The sequence below is a fragment of the Amyelois transitella genome, chromosome 10, assembly GCF_032362555.1.
Source record: "Amyelois transitella isolate CPQ chromosome 10, ilAmyTran1.1, whole genome shotgun sequence".
NCBI classification, from domain to species: Eukaryota; Metazoa; Arthropoda; class Insecta; order Lepidoptera; family Pyralidae; genus Amyelois; species Amyelois transitella.
Genome location: NC_083513.1, coordinates 9,794,357 through 9,816,308, shown reverse-complemented (window position 1 = coordinate 9,816,308; position 21,952 = coordinate 9,794,357). Strand labels below are relative to the sequence as shown.

Below are 21,952 nucleotides of genomic sequence, written 5' to 3'. Positions count from 1 at the left end.
ATTTTGCTTGTCTATTATAGTATGTGAAGCAAATGTCATTGTCAAAGAAAATGAAAACATTGTAGATATTTGGAACTTGAATCGATGTTTTCGTATTCGTATGAAATAAAAATTTGTGAAACCTAAAGAAGTATTGCAAAATAAAATGACTTAAAATAAAGTACATCAACTATAGTACGTAAACTAGGACATATAATACAAATTTTAAAGATTTCACACTTCTCAAAAACCACAATGCGTAACAAATTGGCAGCAATTTGTTTTCTATTTTTACCGTATTTTGTGGCACCTGAAGAAAATATTGTTCTGGAATATGACTCAAATAATTTTAAACAACGAATTGAAGAAATGGACGGAAATTTCATCTTATTCTACGCCCCTTGGTAGGGTTTTCATGTTATTGTGCTTGATTGTGATGATGATTGATTTGAACTACAGCATCTAACTCTTACAATAATTCCAGGTGTAGTCATTGCACCTCGTTCTATCCAATATGGCAAGAGTTAGCTGAACTTGTAAATACGAAAGGATCCAAATTTGCAATAGCTCAAGTGGACTGCACTGTGCATCCAAAACTATGCAATGATAACGATATCACAGGTTTGTCAAATAATAATAATCAATAGGAACTGTAAAGCGCGGACTAGGGATAGGATTATAAACTTGGGATTTTTGGGATGGGCTAGCAACCTGTCACTTTTTCAATATCTATTCTATCCTATCAATAAGCCAAACAGCTGAATGTAATTTCAAGACTGTTGGCTGTCTACCCAGGAAGGTATATAGACATGATTATATGTATGTATGTATGAATAACTTAATGACATCAAACACCACTACTTATAAATGTAGAGTCACTATTAAGCTGTTGACATTATCAATAATTTATTTTTGACCCAAACATTTCAGGATACCCGACATTGCTTTATTTCCACAAGAACACATTTACCCCAGTGGAGTACCAAGGAACAAGGGACCTGCCTTCTTTGACTTTGTTCCTGAGTGATGTCTTCACTATGAAGTTAGAGGTATAACTTATAATGTGTAACTTATCCTAAAGATTTGTTCTAAAACATTGCCCTGGCTTAGTCTTGTTTATATTCTTTTCCTATTCTTGAGGTATAGATGAAAGGAGAGAGAGAGAGGCTGGCATTTTTCATCCCAGCCTCTTTTATACTGAACACAAATAAGCCATGAAATAAAGAAAAATAGTGAATAAAGTAGAAAGAAAGAAATAAATACTTAATTCATCTTTGAATAAAAAATATAAATACATTTATTATAAATGTAGCAAAATATCAAGTATTGTCAAAATTAATAATGTCCAATTCTTAAAAAAAAATATTCATATTTATTTCACATATCAGGAAATGAAGAGGAAAGAATCCAGTGAAGTTAAGATATACAGCGGCATGGCATACCTGACTGATCAGAACATTGAGAAATTTATATCAAAAGGGCAACATTTTGTCATGTTTTATGCACCTTGGTGCAAGGCGTCGCAGGTAATTTTAGTACTCACAATTTGCATAAATTCTATTTTTATTATATTAGTTTCCACTTTTACTATTGAGCAGACATTCAGTTGCTTGAATGTGGTGCAGGTTTCCTTAAGATGTTTTAAGATTAATTACCACTCGAACAACTCAGAAAAATAGAGTCACAATCAATATTTTATTCAGAAATTAAGGTTTTCTATAGGAGTCATTGGTATATGGTATAGGTGGGATTTGTACTTCTGCCTCCCAAGTGCATATTAAGCATTTTATAAATAGGGCTCCTTATCGATTCGAACACTGATGGTCTCTGTGTGATTTGTTCCATATAAATTATGTTTATATTATGATTACAGAAACTGGCTCCTCTCTGGGCCGAGTTGGCAGTACAGTATGCACACAATGAGTACATTCAAATTGGCAAAGTGAACTGCATGGAGAATGACATGACGTGCAAGAACTTTGATATCAAACAGTACCCACTGTTATTGTGGATAGTCAATGGAAGAATTGTGAGTATACCTATCAATCCTGTCATCATAGGATTCTTAGGTTCAAAGCTCAGTGCCTGATGAAGTTGCACTAAGGTAGCTGACATAAACTTACCTTTGTTTTAGTTTTTTAGTTTAGTTGATGAATTCTAATAAGATTCTAATAGGAAAACATGATATTTACTATATTTCTTATGACCTAGTATGTGGGGAAGTAAAAGAACGTAGTGAACAATGTGTATTTGGATCGCTAACTAAAATTATTGAATTTTAAACCTATGGAGTATGCACTTATAAATCAACTTATTTATCGACTGATTTTTCTCACTATGTTCATATGCGGTCGGCTGTGTCCAACAATTTTTTTTATAAATTTAACAGATGGGCGACGCCAATATGAACTTGGGTAAGAACATAGAAGATTTGAAGGCTTATGTGGAGAAAATGTTATTAGCGGAGAATCACGACCCAGAGAAGTTTATGAAGAAAAAGAAAGCATTGCCTGTGGCCAGGATTTCTGAGGAGACGTTCGAAACATTCCTTGAAAAAGATTTGGTTTTCATAAATTATTTTGCCCCATGGTAAGTCATTCTCTTTCTCATGTTTTTGTATTGGCTGACAGCATAATTTTCTACTCAGCTTCCTTTCTACACTGGTATCAATTTCTAAATTAGTCTCATGGTACAATGGGAAATTGTGGACTTGTACTGCTTTTGAATAACAGAAGAAGTAAGGATGTCATAGTTTACAGTTTAATTACAAATGCAACAGTTTTCCAAAGAAATTTTTCCAAATTTTTTTTTTCTTTGTCTAGAAAGTTACTAGTTTCTTTGCGAACCTTGCGAACAAAATTAGAGAAATATAATCATAGTAGGTTATTTCATTTGATAATTTAAAGAACAAAATACAATCAAAGTGTATTTTGTTCCAGGTGCGCACATTGCATGCAGCTGAGCCCGCTCTGGCTGAAGCTGGGTGAGCGGTTTCTGAACGAGAGCCGCGTGCTCATCGCCGACGTGGACTGCGTGCGCTCCAAACCCGTCTGCGACACTGAAAAGGTGAAGGCTAGATTACAAGTGGAGGCAGATGAATTTGATTAGATGCACATACATACCGTGCCGTGTGGTTCCCGGCACCAATACAAAAAAGAATAGGACCACTCCATCTCTTTCCCATGGATGTCGTAAAAGGCGACTAAGGGGTAGGCTTACTTACTTGGGATTCTTTTTTTAGGCGATGGGCTATTTGAATCCCAATTCCATCATTAAGCCAAATAGCTGAACGTGGCCATTCAGTCTTTTCAAGACTGTTGGCTCTGTCTACCCCACAAGGGATATAGACGTGACCATATGTATGTACATACATACTTAAATATTATCCCTTGCGGAGTAGACAGCCTAACTATCAAATATAATTATTAAAGAGTAGAGGTTTGTATTTTTGTAATGAATAAACTCAAGAACCATTGCAATATATTGAGTTCAGAAATTAAAACAGTTAAATATAGATCTTCCGGTTTGACATAGGCTTTTTTTTATATCTGTCATCATTCATCACTTGTTTTTCCCATTCTTACCTACTTGCTAAAGAGCCCCTGGTAAGCCTATAATCATGATGATGAGTTGATAAGATCTGCAACAACTTCAGATGAGAAGAATCATCAAAGTTCATATTCCCGTAGACTAACATCACAATGCACTTATATGTGTCATTTTCTATTTACAGATAAACAGTCTTCCAACGCTAATATTATACAAGCATAAGAAAATTATCCAAGTGGAACACGGCGGACGGCCATTGGAGAGTCTTATTACACTAATCAATGAGCAGCTAGGACTATCTGAGAGCGGCGAGGCTGCTACAGAGGCCGAAGTTGTCTCGGAGCCAACGACAGCCAAAGACGAACTATAAGCGACGTAATATTTATATAGGTAGAGAAATTAAAGTTGTAAATACATATTTGCTACTGTTCTAAGAACCAAATTTATTTATTTATTAGACAATGTATGTATGTAAAGAGATTAAAAATATCTTGAATTGATATTGTCATTTTTTTAACCCTTTCGTTTGGTAACCAAGCCATGGTGTGTAAAAAGTTGATTTCAGTTTCCTGGTTGTCTTATTAAGGATATTTAGGTATAAAGCCAATCTGGAATAAAACATTTTCATAATATTGTATGATTTATTTCAACAAATGTGAATAATCTTTACATTATTCGGACACAACTTGGAAATAGGCTGAGCAAAGCATATGAAAGTGACATCGGTAACTTCTGTAAACAGTAAGTTTTTAGTTCAGTGCTGGAAACCAACCTACCATTGAAAACGAGTGGATGGTTCAGAACAGTCTGCAACCAACTTAATTCTTCGTCATGAATTATTTTAAATAAGTCTACTTTCTAGCAAAATATGAAAACTAAAATAAGGAAAAATTTAAATATAAGAAAAATTACAATCCTCACTAGCTACATGAGGGAAAACATGGTTAAGGAAACCTGCACTTTCAGGCAACTAGAATTGTAACGATGGGTAAGGAAAAGTTGCTGATATCTGATGGGAGTTGTTTAATGTAAAAAGACTCACAATGCAATATCATGGTCAAAAAATTGTACACTGTGCGCCTCTCCAGGAAGGATGGTGTCAGCAAGACTTGCAAAACAATAATTTCAGAATTCAATTATAGACTAGATAATATGGTCTACCTTCAGGAAAATTTCATTAAAATCCTATGTACATTTATTAAATAAAACTGAACTTAATAAAATGAAAAAGAAATAAAGAGAACAAAACCACATTCTTTGAAAAAGAGAATTAATAAATGCTTGCAAGACAGTCTTAAGACTAACAAAGTTTGCTTATTTACAATAGCTTATTTAATAGCTAGGAAGCTTTCTTATGGACAGTGTTGGATTGGAAGAATTCTCCGTCAGCCTGTGTGGCTTGTCTGTTGATCTGCTTGTGCCTATCTCTTGACACAATTTCTTCTAAAACTTCTCCATCTCCTTTTATTAACCTGAAAACAAGGGACCACTGAGAGATAGCAAATTAATCCATCCATATATGTCATAAATAACATTTCATGAAAGTTTTAATTATTATTTAATAAACTGAAAATATATATGTTTTTTTTATATGATGATTTTGATGAAATTTTGCATATATATGTGAACTATTGCAAAAACCCTATAAGTCCTTTTGAGAAAAGTATACCGATTATGTGATTTAAATAAATAAGACAGATAGGATAACCTATATCTTCCTGTGTCTTCATCCAGAACTCTTCGGACAACACTTTGCTTTTTCTCCCATTCTTCTTTGGTCATTGGTGCCATAGCTTTAGATTTCTCCATTAGTTCTGAAAATATATTTAAGTGTAGTTTTAGTAGTAGTATGTAGGTTTTCATGATTGAAAAAAAATCAAGATTCTGTGTATGACCAACTGACACTGTATACCTAGTGTGAGTTATAAAAAACTTGAAAATATGAAATGCTTAATTCCACCTATCGGTATATCCGCCGGCGTTTCTTCGAGATTGCTTTCATCGCGGCTGCCGCTCGAACTCTTGCTCCTATGTTTCTTTTTCAGCTTCTTCTTTTCCTCTCTCAGCTTTTTCTTTAACGCTTTCTCAGTTTTTCGTTGTTCCTTTTTTAATTTCTTCTTCAATTTCCGGAGCTTTTTCTTTTCATGAGAAGAATCTGAGCTACTGGAACTAGAACTATCTTCGCTAGAACTTCGATGCCGCTTTTTAGATTTTTCTTTTCCCATATCGATACAGAGAATGTACGAGCATAACTCTTTTGTAACCGAAATTTAACAGCACTAAAAGCCAATATTCTAAAGGGAACAAATAAATATCCTTCCTAAAAAATCTAAATCAAAACTTATTCTGCCTACTATGCAAATTTCCATTGGCAAGTAGCGATGGGCGATTACTACTAAAAGTTATCGAATCAGTCGATTGTTTAATGCAGTCGATAAAAGTCGATAATCATCGATGTCAATCGATTGTTATCGACCAATGCGACGCGTGCGGCGGGCGACGACGACTGCGGTTACCTTAATACTATTTTTTAGCGCACCGAATCAATTACTACTAAATAGTAGTATAAAAGATTACCAAGTGCGTTGCGTGCGTGCCCTGCGCTACGTTCTTACAATAAACGGAACGTTCAATCGTTTGTCGACATCGTAGTTTATGTGGATGTTGTGTTGATACATTATTCTGTAGAATAATAGGCCAGAGTTATATAGTAAAAAAGTTTAATAAATCGGATACAGTCGATCGGGGTAACTTTGGCCTCCCAGGGTAACATTAATCCACGCTATTTCTTTAATTATTAAAATACTCTTACGTAAAACAAATTTGACTTCTATTTTTTAAATTTTCGCCGGATGTTCTTATTTTCACGATAATCAATCAGAACAAAGTATTTATCAACCAATCAGAATAAAATATCCTGTTTCCTGTCAATTCAATAGGGTTGTAACACTGTGGGTTGTAATAATGTGTGCGTGAATTAATCATATGATTTACATTTTAAAAACAAATGGTAATATTTCGCGTTGAAATCGTTTGTAAAGTCATGCATGAATATTCAGAGTTCAGATCAGACTCGGATCAGTAGACTCAATATCATTTACTTTATTTAGCAAAAAAAAATCCTTGATTATTTGTCTTCTGTTTCATTTCATATCAACAACAACATGCTATATTAACATTCACACGCACACGCAAATCAGAAAAATACGCCGCCTAACGCACACGAATATTAGCTGATATGCGATGAGTATAGAGATAGTAGTATAGTTATGGATAGTAATTAAATTAGTAGTTTGTCGATTGTTATTCGAATAATCAGCCTGAGGAACTACTAAATCGACAATCGAATGCGCGAGCGAGCGATTTTCGATTCAGTCGATCGTATATTTAGCAAGAATCGCCCATCGCTATTGGCAAGGTGAAAGAAAAGAAAACCTTTGAAAACAATCAGCTGTCAATGTCAAATCGATCAACAATTTTTTTCTCCAAAAGTATGAGGCCAAGATTTAGGTTGTACGGTATTCAAACGCCGAGCTAAATTAATAATGGCCAATTATTCTCAAAATATGAAAAAATTTTGAAATCCTTTTTAATTTTTATGATCTGCTTCTAGTCTTCAGGTTTTGGCACAAGCAAAAGCTGAAGAGTTGAGGTATCCGACTCGAAATGCGTACGAAGGTTTGAATTGAATCCCAATTCAAAATCATTTCTCAATATTGCAACAAGAAAAATCATAGAGGGGAAACTCATGTGCATCAGGCAAATTAATATGTTACTATGAGTGTTAGCAGGGTCACGTAAGTCAGACGTGAATGGACAATTGACATTACGGGTAAATCTCGATTTCCGACCTCTTAGGTACTTACCTAGGCGAATAGGACTAACTTAAGATGACTTAACTACCTGGTAGAATAGGCCTAGAATAGAATACGCCAAAAGAATGATAAACCAAGGGTCTTAATTGATGCGTTTATCTATGTAAATTCAGATTATTTCTTCCGGATAGCATAAACCAAAGTTTTTAACAGCTGGCAAGAGAAAATTTATACATATATGAATCACAATATAATATTAAAATCAGAATAAAAAAATTTCATCGCATAAATAAGCTGATATAAGCAGAACCTATGTAATTTTGCCAGTCTCGATATTTTCTGTATACATAAATTAGTAAATAAATAAATAAAAATATACTACTCAACCTACTTATCTATACCTTAAAAAAATCTTCAATGCACTGTACGTGAACGCTAACTATTTACCTACATACATGCGAAATAAATAGAGGGATACGGTACGTCACGGGAATCTCGAATTCCCGATGAATAATTGAAATAGCGACGCGCATGCGCGACTCCGCGGGGGCCGGGCGCTCCGCTAATCACTTGCATTCTTTCTGTGCAATAAAAATGACGAGAATCGTTTTAAAAAGAGAATGAGCGAGTTATAAGTGTGTTTTAGTAGTGACCATGCAGGCGGACAGTGCGGCGGTGTCGGAGGCACCTAGCAGCGGGAGCGAGGAGTCTGATTGCGAGCAGGAGGCTGACGCGGATGCAGATGCGGCTCTCACGGAGGAATGGGCGCGCGAATTGTTGGCTGAAGCGGGCGTGGCAAACCCTAACGAGGTGCTGTATTGATGACTTATCATAGCATGCCTAGTTTGCATTAAGGGTTTACTCTTAATTCGACGCTGACGCGAGACCTCAGTTCATGTATTATCAACTTACCTACTTACATGTATTTCAACCAAAAAAAATTAATAGTTTCCTTTCGCTCTCATTTATAGTATATTTACTTCAATACATTCTAAGCACTATGTAACATCGAGCACCAAAAGTGATTACCTATGTGGCTTTTAATACCTACTTGGTACGCAGCGAAGATGAGAGAGATAGTCGACTATACAAAGCAACTACCGTGAAATCATTAGTTGTGCAAAATGTAGGTATATACACACCTCAACAACGTAGACAAATCAACGCTAACATGCACGTTATTTGGCCCACGATTGTAGAGGTGACATTCGTCATATCGTCCAAATTTGGTCCTGTAGGTAAGAAAATTCTTTGATCTGTTGGCCGGGTATGGAAATAAATTGAAGCTGAAAATTATGACAATAACTTAATAAGTGATGTTCGAAATGCACATAGGTGCATACATAAACACGTCTATGTCCCTCGTGGGGTAGACAGAGCTAACAGTCTCGAAAAGACCGACAGGTCACATTCAGCTGTTTGGCTTAATGATAGAATTGAGATTGAAATAGAGACAGGTGCCCATCGCCTACAAGAAGAATACCAAATTTATAAGCCTATCCCTTAGTCGCCTTTTACGACATCTGTGGGAAAGAGATGGAGTGGTCTTATTCTCTTACTAATAGTGCCGGGAACCACACAGCACGTTTTGATCTTCGAAATGTCCCATAATATTGAATAAAATTTGGAGTTGTGAATTCATTTTGTTTCATTATTGTCGAAAATCACACTAAGTATATCTTTGAGAATTTAAACTCAAAGCGCTTTAATAATTAAGTTCGACATCAACCTCATAGGTACATTGTTGATAACAAATTTTGTTATTGGGAACATTTTGGCGAAATCGACGATCTTGCATGAATGCGCATAAAGCGATTATTGTACTTGACAAATGTAAATATGTAGTCTCTGCGTATAATTCAGAAACGAGGCGTGGTTTTAAATATCTATAATTAATTTAAAGGTCCGCGTGGAATCGCGTGCAGGAGTCGCCGGCGCCCTGAGCAGGGTGCTCGCCGTAACAGTCCGCTATGAAAGCGCCGGCGAGCGTAGGGCTTTGCCCCTCGTTGTCAAGCTGCCTCCCAGAGACCCTTTCGGGAGACTGTTCGTGGCAGAGGCCCAATTTGACACCAGAGAAATACTGTTTTATACTGAATTGGCACCAGCGCTGAACAGGTTGGCCGAAGAAGAACTTGGACCCGGTATGGGCTTGCCGGTGCCTAGGTGCGTGAAGGCGAGATTACCAGGTTTGTGTAAAATAAATATTCCCCTATAGCCCCCTTCTCCACATTAAACCAAAATACCAGATTTACCGTTCCCGTGGGAATCCATTGAAAAGGTCTTTGTTTAACCTCAAATAGGTGGAACTGCTAATTCCCTAAGGCACCTCCTACGATGGCCACGGGAAAATGATGAATGGGTGTAATTTTAAGAATAACATAGTAGAAAAGGTTATGACTCACAAAATAGCACAAGAAATGCAGGTAATGGTATGATCTAATTATGTTTGTTTGTAATTAATTAGTCATCACTGTTATTTATTCTAATTATGTTTTTTTGTAATTAATTAGTCATCACTGTTATTTATAACCACAAAGAATAACTGACGCAAAATAGACGTTAGATCAAGATAAGTGACTGAAAAGAATACCATATTTACCTAGTTTCTTTCGAAAGCCGTATCAAACATCTACTAGTTACATAAATTAGTTCTAAACTATATTTTCACCAAGTTTCTTCAGAATCGGTTCAGTGGGTTTCCTGGAAAGAATACAAAAAACTTACTTCCGTATTTAAATAAAAGTATTGCTCACTTTGTCACCTTATTAAAAAGTGCCATAGCACCAGAGGATAGCACAATAAGATGTGAATAGCACTTGACTGGTCACCTTATGATGACGCAGTCGTGCCTCGACCTATTTTACTATCATGTACTTATATGACCTAATTTTAACTTGACTTGGCTATGTAACTTACAGTTCCAGTATTTTTGAAGCTTCTTTCTCTGCTTTAACCAGAAAAAAAAATAACTGGAATGAAGTTGAGATCCGATATTTTTATATTGAATTTAATACGGTATGGTGCCCGCACGGTATACACTTTAGAATAGTACCAGTCCATATCTTTCCCATGGATGTCGTAAGAGGCGACTAATTGAAAGGATAATAAAATTGGCATTCTTGTTGTAGGCGATGGACTAGCAACTTGTCACTATTTGAATCTCGATTCCATCATTGCTGATACGGCTGTATTGGCCTTTCAATCTTTTCAAAACTGTTGGCTTTCTACCCCACAAGGGATGTATGTAACAGAAAAACAAATCAGTCTGACTCCTCGTTCAATACCCAAGTGACATTACCTAAACAAAAATCATAACGTAGGTACATAAAATTCTTCTATCTCTTTGCAGATGAAATAGGAGGTGATAGCGAATTAGTTCTGGAAGATGTTACAGCCGAAGGTTTTGAGTCTGCAGACTTCGCTGAAGGTCTCACAGAAGAGCGTGCGAGGTCTGCGCTTCACGCAGCTGCTCGTCTTCACGCCCTTTCCCTCGCCCTCCGCGAAAGAGAAGGCCCCCTAGACCAAAGATTCGACTTCCTTTTTCCTTGTGAGAGAGCGGCAGCGGGATATCTCCGTCTTGTTCGACGAGGTCTTCCACAACTCGAGTCGTTTCTACGAGGGCGAACAGACTGCTGCGAAGAAGCTGCAGCAGTGTCAGAATTAGTGTCACGAGCGCCTTCCTTGCTAGGAACCCTACTGCGGCCTGCCGAGCCCGCTCCACTTGCCCACGCCGACTTTTGGAGCGGAAACTTATTGTTTAGAGAAAGAGATGGTGTCAGCGAGTGTATGGCGTTGGACTGGCAAATGGTATCGCTTGGACGACCGATGGATGACGTAGCGCTGTTGCTACTTTCGTCTCTGACACCTGAAATGAGAAGATCGGTGGGCGATAGTTTGATAGAAGAATATGGGGATCGTTTGGAAGCTGAGTGTGCGAGATTAGGGGCGTCCGCTGCAGGGGCAGCTGTGCGACGAGGGTTGCGGCCGGACTGGCCTAGAGCGGCGTTACGAGCGTTGTTGCTATGTGCTGGCAGCGTAGATGTTGCGTTAGGAGAACCTAGAGCTGAGAGACGTCTTTTGGAAGCAGTGCGAGACCTCCACGAGCAGGGAGTGCTCGCGCTACGGCCCGATACTGAAGCGTGAGGAGACGCAAACACTTCAAGTGCCAAGATCGTGCGGAATCATTTTAAAGGGTTCTCTTCATTAACGAAGAAAGCAGTCCAGTTGCATTTGTAGGTTTATTTGATTTATGAATATTTTCAGCACAAATTACATTTAGTGGTGTGTTATTATAATATTCATCCTTTTTGGCAACGATTGGATTTGTCGGTCGCGTTGAAGCGGTGGTCTAAAGCCTAAATAAAGACTGAATAACGTATGTAATAAACGTGTCGTACGTCTATTTACGTGCATGTACCTTTCCTGGGTAATATTTGCTCATCGTATGAAAAGGCTAGAAATTCATTGCGGTCTATTGACTATTATTTAAAAGGATATTAAATTAAGTACGTCATTACTTGTTATTTTTTTTATGATATCCTTTAACTTTAAGAAACATGATGGCCTCTGGCTCCCCGGCAGTAAGTTACTGGCCAGCGAGGACCGGGGTGGTCCTAATGAGGTACAAAGAGGGCACGCTAGTGCTCGAACCTTCTGAAGCCCCGACTACATAAATTACAGCAGCCATTTACTGCGAGATCACGGTCTCACTAAAGGAAGCCACTGAACATTAAAGACTGAACTGGGTCAATTAGAAAAAGATTTAATATGGTTCTCACGTTCAGGCGAGGACATGGACATCACCATGTCATAGGTGACGACGTAATAAGTAATACTCAGGTTGTTGGTTGAAGACGTTTTATTATTTCTTGTTCTTAAAGTAAATACTGATGTCTAACTTAAGGCTTCTTCTGCTTCACCACCAAGCTAAGCCAACCACCTACCACTAATATAGTATGGTCTCTACAGATAATGGCATAAAGTTATTCCATATGAGCGGGCGAAGGCAAGTAATAATATAAAAATATGAGTTGAAAATTCAAGAAAACCCAAGGTTGTTTGTAAAATCTGTGACTAGAAGTTTTATAGAGCGTCAAATGCAAGAATTGATTAAATGTTGTAGACATAAATAGTAAAGCTACTTTGCTCCATCCTGTGAGTGATATCTGAGGTGGGCAGTTGTTCGTTCAACAGGCGAGCCAAAAATCAATAAAGACATGTCTTTTTGCTTTGTTTCTGAAGGAATTTTTGTATTATCGCCTACCAGAGTCGCCTACATACTTTCTGAACGGAAAAGTGTAATGTCAAAGGTTGTCAAAATGTCATCTGTCAAAGTGTATTTTGACCTTCGGCACCTTTGTGATATACATTCCTCCTCGTTCATAAATATTTGGAAATAATGGATTTTGAACATTAAAAGTGCAGTTATTACCCATTTTTGTTTTGTTTTAAGTGTACAGTAATGTCTCAACAGAACCAAGTTAACTTAGAGATAGAGGACGAGGCGCCAGCTGAGGGTACTCCTCGTTCCAACCCTTTGCACAGATTGGACTCCGTTTCCAGGACAGTGCCTACAAATAGGAACAACCTAGGTCTTGGAGATCGGCTCAATAGTGTTTTCAGGGAGATCAGGCCATTTGTCGAACATGCGCGCATGGTAAAGTAGTCCTTTTTTTTGTTTTATTCCATCTTTATATGGTGCAATAGGTTTTTTGTTAGTCATCGTTTTATACAAAATATTGACCTATTCCCTTATCACTCCTTAACCTTTTGCTGTTTATTTTGTTCTTACTGTAGTTTGGAATTCAATAATGTGTATTATTTTAAGGGTAACAATGCCAGGCTTTCTCTTCCTACATGGCTGCCTCGAAATGCGCCTGGAACTCATCAAATTGGGGAAAATAATGTACAGCGACCTCAGAGTTCAATTGCTCATGTGAATTTGGGTCCTGCATCTCAGACATTTGTAGTGACTGACCGTGTGACTCCCCAAAGGGCGCTGTCTGTGTCCCACCCTGTGAATAGTAGTACAAATGAGTCAAATCTCTCAGATCAGGAACAGGATCACCAGGAGATCAATGTGTCAGTGAACCCGGCCAATAATAATAATATCCATGACAACGCTGACAATGACAGCCAGAGTGACGACGGGACACAACAGGTAGGCATAAATATTTATCATTTCTCTTGAGTGATATTTTCATTTCAAAGAGTGAGCTGCATGGTAGTGCTTAGTGAAGAGGAGAGAGTAGGATGAAGAACATATTTTACAAATGATAGTAGCCAACAAGAGTTGTTCATAAATAAATTTATTACAGTTTTATGAAATTTTATAACATGTAATTGTTACTAATCTCTATACTATATTTTAGATCAACACCTCTTGTACAATATTTATAATAAATGTAAATAAATTTGTAGAATCTTTAATTTTTTTAATGACTTATACAAAGAAAACATAACTATTATTATAAAAGTTTGTAAAAAAATATACATATATCATATACAAAATATTTATTTTCAGGTAGTGGACGTCAGGTCGACACTGAACCTGTTGATTAGATACGCTCCCTTCTATTTCATATTATTCATTAAATTCATGTACGACAGTCGGGAAGGACTGTTCACATTTATTGTACTGTTCTGCACGTTCACACATGCTAACAGTCTTGTTAGAAGGTAAGTTTTTTTCTATTGATATTCTTGTTCCTCAATTAAGGGGAACAAAAATATAATTCCTATTTTTATGTAAATATTTCTTGAACATAGATAAATATTGACCATTTTTCAATAATCAATTGCTAAGATAAAAAAAATATATATCAATTTCGTAGGTATCTAGTAGTATTAACTCTATTTCTTCAAAAACTGACAGCAAAATGGCTTAACATCTTGACCAATGTCCATGCTATAATACATGTCCATTTTAAATCTTATTTCTCTCTCTGTCTTGTCCCTTTACCATTATCTACCACAAAAAATAAAAGCCTTATTTTCCTATATTAACTTTTCTTTCACTTTAATTTTTAAGAGAACATGGAAAACAGATGAACAGGAGCATACTGGCTCTATTCAGCGAGCTGGTCTTCACCAGCAGCTGTATCATCATAGTTCACTACTTGTTTGGCCACGACAAACTCCTGCCCAATGTGGTGATGTTTCCCGGCTACCGGGAGTCTATCAACGTCTGGGAACTATTGTGGCTTGTCGTACTGACTGATCTCATCGTGAAGATTATAACGGTGGATATCAAAGTGTTTGTCACTATGATGCCGGCTTTTTTGCTGCCATTTCAGAAAAGGGTTAGTATTATGTTTAAGGGATTCTGCCTTATAAGCACACTAATAGTAAGCCAGTTTTGATGAAATTACAAATTAAGAGATAAACTATTAGTGCTACTCTATGTAAACTCTTACAAATATTATTTTTTTATTTTACTTCACATGTGGTACATACACAGTTCATTCTGTGGGTACATATTATACTGAATGATTGATTGATAGGCGGACCCCGGCCCCGAAGCATCGTTGCGGGGGGTGCAACTGGGAACACGCGGAAAGGAGAGAGAGATATATTATCCAGACAATTGTAATGGTTAATTTTGTGCATTAAATTTAACACACACATACGCATTATCACGTCTATATCCCTTACGTGGTAGACAGAACCAGCCGTCTTGAATAGACTGATAGGTGACAGGTGACTGAAATAGTGACAGGTGGTCAAATTGAAATAATAAATTCTTTTTATTCCAGGGCAAAGTCTATCTATTTGTGGAGGCGATATCCCAACTGTACCGCTCCCTGTTGACCATCCAGCCGTGGATCTTCTTCCTCATGCAGTCCTACGAGGGTTCAGAGAAGATGGTGGGGATGTTCCTCACGTCGGTGTACGTGATCGCCAAGATTATAGAGGTGCTGATGCGGCTGCGACTCTTCAAGAACGCCACTTGGACTCTGTTGCAGAGTGTGGTGGGTTTTTTTTTTATAATATGGACGTTACTTGCAACTTCGTACTGCGGCCTGATATAATATCTTTGTAAAATGGTATTTCTGATTTTCAAAAAAGTGATTTATATTATATTTGTTTGGAAATAAGTTAATTTTCTGAGATAAAAGCAAACGTTAGTGCTAAGTAATTGGATGAATTTACATGGTTTTTTGTAAAAAGATAGTTACATATCTTCACATAATAAATATTTTGAATAGTTTTATCCATTTAGACGTGTAGAACAAACGCGTGGACAGGGATTCCACCCGTAAACGGTCAATAAACCCACCCTTTGCACCTTGGTGAATCACCAAATATTTTATCACGCGAAATGCCGTGATTTACAATTCCCTCCCTGCATCTCTCTTCAAGGGATATAGACGTGGTGGTATGTAGACGTATAGGCGTGGTGGTATGTATGTATTTATCTACCCCGATACATACAACTTGGGTTTTTTCAAGGCAAGAGTGAATAGGCACCATCTTACGCCTCATCTTGCTTACCAACAGATGAAGGCAAACGCATTATAATCTATACTATCTATACTAATATTATAAAGCTGAAGAGTTTGTTTGTTTGAACGCGCTAATCTCTGGAACCACTGGTTCGATTTGAAAAATTCTTTTTGCGTTGAATAGACCATTTATCGTGGAAGGCTTTAGGCTAAATAACATCACGCTGCAACTATAAGGAGCAAGGATATAATGGAAAATGTGAAAAAAAAAACGGGTAAAATTATTCATCCTTGAGGACTTCAATGATGCCCAAAAAAACACGCGGACGAAGTCGCGGGCACAGCTACCCTTGCCCTTCATCAAAGCTACTCAGTTTATTGAGTCATTACATGTATTGACAACAACATTTCTTACAGAATCTCGGAACGAAACCGACTGGTGAGCAGCTTCTATCCGCCGGCGACTCCTGCCCCATTTGCCACGATGATTACACCACCCCAGTACGATTGGGATGCAGCCATATCTTCTGTGAACTGTGCATCTCGGCCTGGCTCGATAGGGAACACACTTGCCCCCTCTGCCGGGCTAAAGTCGCCGATGAACCAACATGGAGGGACGGATCCACTACGTATGACTTTCAGCTGTATTGATATATTTAAAACGGTTGGCCAGTCTTTGTATGTAGCCACGAACTGTGTATTTAAACCTGACATATTAGGAATGGTAATTGCCCCCTCTGCCGGGCTAAAGTCGCCGATGAACCAACTTGGAGGGACGGATCCACTACGTATGACTTTCAGCTGTATTGATATATTTAAAACGGTTGGCCAGTCTATGTATGTAGCCACGAACTGTGTATTTAAACCTGACATATTAGGAATGGTAATTGCCCCCTCTGCCGGGCTAAAGTCGCCGATGAACCAACTTGGAGGGACGGATCCACTACGTATGACTTTCAGCTGTATTGATATATTTAAAACGGTTGGCCAGTCTATGTATGTAGCCACGTTTTTAGCGAACTGTGTATTTAAACCTGACATATTAGGCATGGTAATTGCCCCCTCTGCCGGGCTAAAGTGGTCGGTGAGCTAACTTGGAGGGACGGATCCACTATTTTCAGCTGCATTGATATATTTTAAGGCAGTTAGACAGACTATAGGTATATGTTACTTCTGCGGACTGTGTGTATCGGCCTGGTTTGAGCATACTTGCCGCGTTTGCCGGCCAATGATTCAACTTGGAAGGACAGATCCACTACTAACTTTCAGCTCTATTGATATATCAAAACAGGTTAGGCAGTCTATCCATTTCATATTTTTTTCACATACATACATACATATAGTCACGTCTACATCCCTTGCGGGGTAGACAGAGCCAATAGTCCCGAAAAGACTGAATGGCCACATTCAGCTGCTCTGCTTAATGATGGAATTGAGATCCAAACAGTGACAGGTTGCAAGCCCATCGCCTAAAAAAAAGGATCGCAATTTTATAAGCCTATCCCTTAGTCGCCTTTTACGACATCCATGGGAAAGAGATGGAGTGGTCCTATTCTTTTTCGTATTGGTGCCGGGAACCACACGGCACGGTATTTTTTTCACACCTTCATTTATACATTATTTGGTGTGTTTATTTATTATATTAACTTCTAATTGAGCCCCAGTGTAATATGTACGACTCTACCTACGTACATTAGGTTACATTTCACAAAAAATATTTTTAGTATAAATTTTGCCAGTAATTCTTACGTTATCCTACATCTTCTTGTAGTCTTCTACTCAAGTGATTAATCTGTTCTTAATTTTTTTTCGTATACCTCCAGTTGATTGATAAGAGAAAAACAAATTGACGATAGACTGTTTGAATATTGGTTAAATGAAATTGGCTAAGTTTTCTTAAAAAGTGTGCGACTAAAGTGAAAAAAATGTATGTGATAAAAGATGTGCGTGTGTATTGGATTAATCTTGAAATCACCAGACCTTGAATTGGTAAAATGGTCACATTATTGGCTGTGGTAAAATAAGACGTGGATTGAGTGATTCCTTATAGTGAAGGTGATGAATTGTTAGGTTCATCCATAAAAGAGTTGAAGCGTCATAACATAATAAAGTTTACATAATAATAGAAATCGCCAAAAATATATGCCTATAATTTCTTCTGGAATAATAGTGTGCAAGACAGCACGTCTTCCAGAAGATATTATAAGGTCTTTCTCTTTCTCCTTTCGTTAATTCCGGTTGCATTTATAGAGAGGAGCCTGGGGTGCGCTTTTTGACCATGATCCTGGTTTGAGTTAGTCAGGTTATTACACGAAATGACTGATCTGACCTCCACCACCTTTGCAGTGAAATTTAACCTATATTATCATGATCATGGTAAGATCTTTCTCTCTGTGTCTCTAAAGAAAATCTCTAGGCTTGAATTATGTAAGCAGTTGCTTATTTATAAATAATACAGGTATTACACGCGCACATAACGTACCTTTATTTTATCTCGGACGTAACGGATGTAAGAAACATTGCGCTTCAACTCTACGCTTGATGTATGTATTGATAGATTTTTTTTAGTGATTGCATTTCATATAGTAAATATGCAGCTCGATTGAGTCTATTTCAAACTCTGTAAATGGCCTAAAAAATTAAATTAACAGAACAATTGGTTGGTACGAATATTTAAAAATAATTTTTATAGTACTCACATTTCGTTTAAAGTACAAATTGTTTGTTTGTTTGTAAACTCTTTATTGCACATAAAAATAAATATAACAATTTTCAAAACAGTTGTTGGATTTAGAAGAATATGAACAATGGCGGACTTATCCCGATTGGTTTAGTTACCTACACAATAAACGCGAATTGACATTTAAATAAATTAAATGCACAGAAACAGCAAAAAAAAAATGCATTAATACAGCTAAACAAAAAGCTAATAAACTAAAAATACTTTTGCAAAAAATATATTGAATCTGCTTTATCTTCTATACTGGCCCTGCAAAAATTCCTTCTTATAGATGTTAGTATTAAAATAGAATTGCACTTAATGTGCTAACCTATGACTTTATAAAGTAAGTGTTTACAGTTTAAGTGCTGCATATTGTTCATAATATATGTTTTAGATTAAGGCCATATATATTATGGTAAAAAAAAAAACTATTATTCTTTTCAAGGAACTTTAGATCCATTACAATGTAATGCTTAAACGCATATTTGTCCATGTTTAAAAATATTAAAATAATTTATATAAAATAAGCCAAAAATAAAATAAAAATATTTATTTAGGTAGTAATTGTTCGTTGTAAATAGAGTTCATTTGAGACGCAAGGAGCTTATTATACTATGGTCAAAATCTTCTAAAATGGACGGGACGCTCCTTGCAATTTTGAGACAGATTATTTGGTAAGAAAATTGTGATAAATGTCTAGCCAATATTGCTTATTTTCGTGTTAAGATAACTATAAAATATTGGTGTTTAGTTAACGTAAAACTGTTAAATGAAAGGAAATAAACAGGGAAATTATTCTACGTGTGTATTTTGATTGAGAAAGGCTAATGTCGCGCGGGCAAGTTCCGTACAAAATGGCTAAGTGAAAAATAATAGTTATATTTTCTTTTTCCTCCTGCCGTTTGTCCGATTTACATCCTCACCTTGCTGTAGAGGAACCTGATATGACACATTTTTTGCATAATCTAGATAATAATTAATATATTTTTCAAGTGTTTATTTTCATTTTTAATTTTATGGGGCTAAGGTTTGGCTATATGTATTAAAAAAAAAAAAAAAGATTTCTCAAGGGAACATCCAAGATACTTTCCTGCCCGCGCGTTTGCCGCTCTAGAAAGCAAGCTTTCATTGATAATTCAATCAATATTCAATATGGCGGCAAATCACTTGCACAGTTGTTATCAAGCAAAGTAAATGACAATATTCTTTTCATATTTTATAAATGGCGCGAATTGTACATAATTTAAACGTTTATAGTATTTGATAAGAAAAAATAATGATTATTGTAATTTTAAATGTTACATTTCGTTCGGCCTATAGTGTCATTTGAAATTGTTGTCATTAAATTGATTTGAATGCATTCTGTAAAAATTGTACATTCCAAAATCTACCTATATACCCGTTTTGCATTAAGTTTTTATGCTATTTACCTTTGCCTGACAAGTTCATTATTATTTTGAAACTGTAGTGTGAAGATTAATCGCAAATAAATATTAAATCCTTTATTTTGAATTGTACTATGTGATGATCGATTGCAATGTATATTTGTAAATAAACATGTACAAATTTATATTATGTAATTGATTTGTTTTTTGTTGATTTTATTTTATATATTTACTTCTATTGAATAAATTTGGGTTTCTATAAAAACTTATTAAATTACATTATACTTATTAAAATTATATACAAATTAAACATATTGATTTCGCTATTTCATTTTGTTGCTTTTTTAATTATTATTATTTAATTTAATCCCTCGGCTGTAAATACGATATGAATTTTGGAGAGTGGTCAAAATGTAAAGAAACATTAAAAATAATCTAAATTGTAAGAGAATTTACGATGTGTATAAACGTGAATATTCTCAATGAATTCGTATGTCCAGATTATTGTCAGTCTGACATTTTATGCATGATATTTTAGCGTTGTGTAGGTAGATAGGTTTAAACCGAATAAATACTGAGTAATTGTTAAGTCTATCGAGAGTTTTTTTATTAACCCATTCCTCATTTGTTTTAAATTACAACATAAAACTCCAAAATATTCAACAAGGTTAGTCAAATTTGGACTTGATATGAAAATAAAATATTTGTATCTTTTACAACTGATGTTCCCATGGTGGGTTGAGGTAAAACACAACCGTCTGTGTCAAACAAATTAAAACATTTCGTTAAATCTTTTGAAATATATATAATATAATGAGCATTTCTGGATCTTGTGCGGTACAATAAGGTACTTAATAGTTTTTAATAGAATAAAACAATATTAAATTATATTTAATCACATTTTAATCATAGTTTACACTTTATATGATTCACGTAACATTAATTATCGCTTAAGATTACTTTTGCCTACAAACGTGAAAAATTAAATAATTTAGATCATTAATAGTAGTTATTATTCAAAGTATCACAAATATCGGATAGAGTAGCTCTGAAAGCGAGAAGCATCTATCTAGAGCTGCCGTCGAGTTCAAGCGACAGGTTGGCACAAACAACGCGACACGGTTTAGGCGTACAATGTCAGATTCAACAAAAATAGGATCTCGCGAATTTAACACTATCCATCCTATGGGACGGGCGTACAGTAACAGACGGAAAACGAGTATCATTTTACCAATTTTGATGTCATTTTCATTAAGTAAGGGCAGTGAGTAATAATGGGTCGTTTTTAACAACATTTTACAAATCAACAAGCGCTTCCATATTGTCAATTTTGCGAATCGGACATCGTTATTTCCACGTCATAACTAACTTTGCGCGAAGAAGATCGAAACCAACTTTATTTGGTTCTATGCTCCTCTGCGTCCAACGGCCAACCGCGAGACGGCACGGGCGGCGTATTCCATTTTCGAATTCGTCGTCGCATTCGTTACGAGCCGTCCTCGGTTTCACAGGTGGCCACGTCAGTGCGGGGTCCGCAGGCGGGCGGCGCGGACGTGCCCGCCTCGAGGTCGGGCGGCGGCGCGGCGGACCCGTAGAAGAAGAGGCTGCGGAGCCGCGCGCTGCGGGAGGAGGTGGAGGGCGCGTCGTCGGGCCAGCTGGCGGCGCTGGTGTTGTCGCTGTGGGCCACGTCCGCGGTCACCTCCAGGCGCGTGGCGGCCGGCGAGGGCGCCTCGTGGCCGCCGAGGGAGCCCGCGAGCGCCGCCAGCGACGCCGCGCGGCCCACCGCCTGCGCTGACCCGGCTGATAGGGACGCGTCACCTGCGAGGAAATAACATTTTTGTTTGTAAATACTCTATTGCACATAATAAATTTTTAATAGTACATAATAAGAAATAAAAAAATAAAATATGCACAATGCCAGACTTATTCCTATAAGGGATTTCTTCCAGTCAACCAAGTAACTCAAAGAATCATATCAAGGTAAGGGATAGTAGCTACAGCTAGATACAATGGTAAAAACTTACTGATACTGTATTTACTTGTTGATAAAGTTTATAT

At 36.9% G+C, this 21,952-nt stretch overlaps 5 protein-coding genes across 5 annotated transcripts in view; 3 read left to right on the top strand and 2 right to left on the bottom strand.

The window, feature by feature from the left end:
• Window positions 1–47: 47 nt before the first annotated feature.
• Window positions 48–4,001, top strand: LOC106133110 (thioredoxin domain-containing protein 5 homolog). The gene is made up of 8 exons (XM_013332725.2): window positions 48–383; window positions 464–600; window positions 910–1,028; window positions 1,368–1,505; window positions 1,853–2,008; window positions 2,369–2,568; window positions 2,919–3,045; window positions 3,713–4,001. Exons 1-8 carry the CDS (start codon window positions 235–237, stop codon window positions 3,896–3,898), a joined length of 1,212 nt encoding a protein of 403 aa, XP_013188179.2. The 5' UTR covers window positions 48–234; the 3' UTR covers window positions 3,899–4,001.
• A 169-nt stretch (window positions 4,002–4,170) lies between these two features.
• LOC106133079 (ADP-ribosylation factor-like protein 6-interacting protein 4) lies at window positions 4,171–5,898 on the bottom strand. The gene is made up of 3 exons (XM_013332680.2): window positions 5,489–5,898; window positions 5,237–5,342; window positions 4,171–5,000 (listed from the first exon to the last, which is right to left on the bottom strand). The coding sequence occupies exons 1-3, from the start codon at window positions 5,751–5,753 to the stop codon at window positions 4,868–4,870; spliced, it is 504 nt and encodes a 167-aa protein (XP_013188134.1). The 5' UTR covers window positions 5,754–5,898; the 3' UTR covers window positions 4,171–4,867.
• A 1,998-nt stretch (window positions 5,899–7,896) lies between these two features.
• On the top strand, window positions 7,897–11,828 carry LOC106133089 (uncharacterized). The gene is made up of 3 exons (XM_013332694.2): window positions 7,897–8,153; window positions 9,247–9,529; window positions 10,693–11,828. The coding sequence occupies exons 1-3, from the start codon at window positions 7,998–8,000 to the stop codon at window positions 11,484–11,486; spliced, it is 1,233 nt and encodes a 410-aa protein (XP_013188148.2). The 5' UTR covers window positions 7,897–7,997; the 3' UTR covers window positions 11,487–11,828.
• Window positions 11,829–12,676: 848 nt separating this feature from the next.
• LOC106133119 (E3 ubiquitin-protein ligase RNFT2) lies at window positions 12,677–20,486 on the top strand. The gene is made up of 6 exons (XM_013332739.2): window positions 12,677–12,999; window positions 13,171–13,503; window positions 13,867–14,021; window positions 14,374–14,644; window positions 15,098–15,313; window positions 16,205–20,486. Exons 1-6 carry the CDS (start codon window positions 12,805–12,807, stop codon window positions 16,436–16,438), a joined length of 1,404 nt encoding a protein of 467 aa, XP_013188193.1. The 5' UTR covers window positions 12,677–12,804; the 3' UTR covers window positions 16,439–20,486.
• Window positions 20,487–20,790: 304 nt separating this feature from the next.
• LOC106133125 (E3 ubiquitin-protein ligase RNF19B) overlaps window positions 20,791–21,952 on the bottom strand; it is a 43,184-nt gene continuing 42,022 nt past the window's right edge. Inside the window, exon 9 of the mRNA XM_060946029.1 lies at window positions 20,791–21,712. Coding sequence (XP_060802012.1) covers window positions 21,381–21,712 — 332 coding nt within the window. The 3' untranslated portion in view covers window positions 20,791–21,380. The remainder of the gene's footprint in view (window positions 21,713–21,952) is intronic.

What these genes read in the sequence shown, in the direction of transcription:
- LOC106133089 (XM_013332694.2), top strand. Translation starts at nt 7,998, where the DNA reads ATGCAGGCGGACAGTGCGGCGGTGTCGGAGGCACCTAGCAGCGGGAGC. An exon ending in GCGTGGCAAACCCTAACGAG is followed by an intron (nt 8,154 to 9,246) that starts GTGCTGTATTGA and finishes ATTAATTTAAAG; the next exon opens with GTCCGCGTGGAATCGCGTGC. An exon ending in CGTGAAGGCGAGATTACCAG is followed by an intron (nt 9,530 to 10,692) that starts GTTTGTGTAAAA and finishes ATCTCTTTGCAG; the next exon opens with ATGAAATAGGAGGTGATAGC.
- LOC106133110 (XM_013332725.2), top strand. Translation starts at nt 235, where the DNA reads ATGCGTAACAAATTGGCAGCAATTTGTTTTCTATTTTTACCGTATTTT. An exon ending in TCTTCACTATGAAGTTAGAG is followed by an intron (nt 1,029 to 1,367) that starts GTATAACTTATA and finishes TTCACATATCAG; the next exon opens with GAAATGAAGAGGAAAGAATC. An exon ending in ATAAATTATTTTGCCCCATG is followed by an intron (nt 2,569 to 2,918) that starts GTAAGTCATTCT and finishes ATTTTGTTCCAG; the next exon opens with GTGCGCACATTGCATGCAGC.
- LOC106133119 (XM_013332739.2), top strand. Translation starts at nt 12,805, where the DNA reads ATGTCTCAACAGAACCAAGTTAACTTAGAGATAGAGGACGAGGCGCCA. An exon ending in TTGTCGAACATGCGCGCATG is followed by an intron (nt 13,000 to 13,170) that starts GTAAAGTAGTCC and finishes TATTATTTTAAG; the next exon opens with GGTAACAATGCCAGGCTTTC. An exon ending in GTGACGACGGGACACAACAG is followed by an intron (nt 13,504 to 13,866) that starts GTAGGCATAAAT and finishes ATTTATTTTCAG; the next exon opens with GTAGTGGACGTCAGGTCGAC.
- LOC106133079 (XM_013332680.2), bottom strand. Translation starts at nt 5,753, where the DNA reads ATGGGAAAAGAAAAATCTAAAAAGCGGCATCGAAGTTCTAGCGAAGAT. An exon ending in GCCGGCGGATATACCGATAG is followed by an intron (nt 5,343 to 5,488) that starts GTGGAATTAAGC and finishes ATATATTTTCAG; the next exon opens with AACTAATGGAGAAATCTAAA. An exon ending in GAAGACACAGGAAGATATAG is followed by an intron (nt 5,001 to 5,236) that starts GTTATCCTATCT and finishes CCTTGTTTTCAG; the next exon opens with GTTAATAAAAGGAGATGGAG.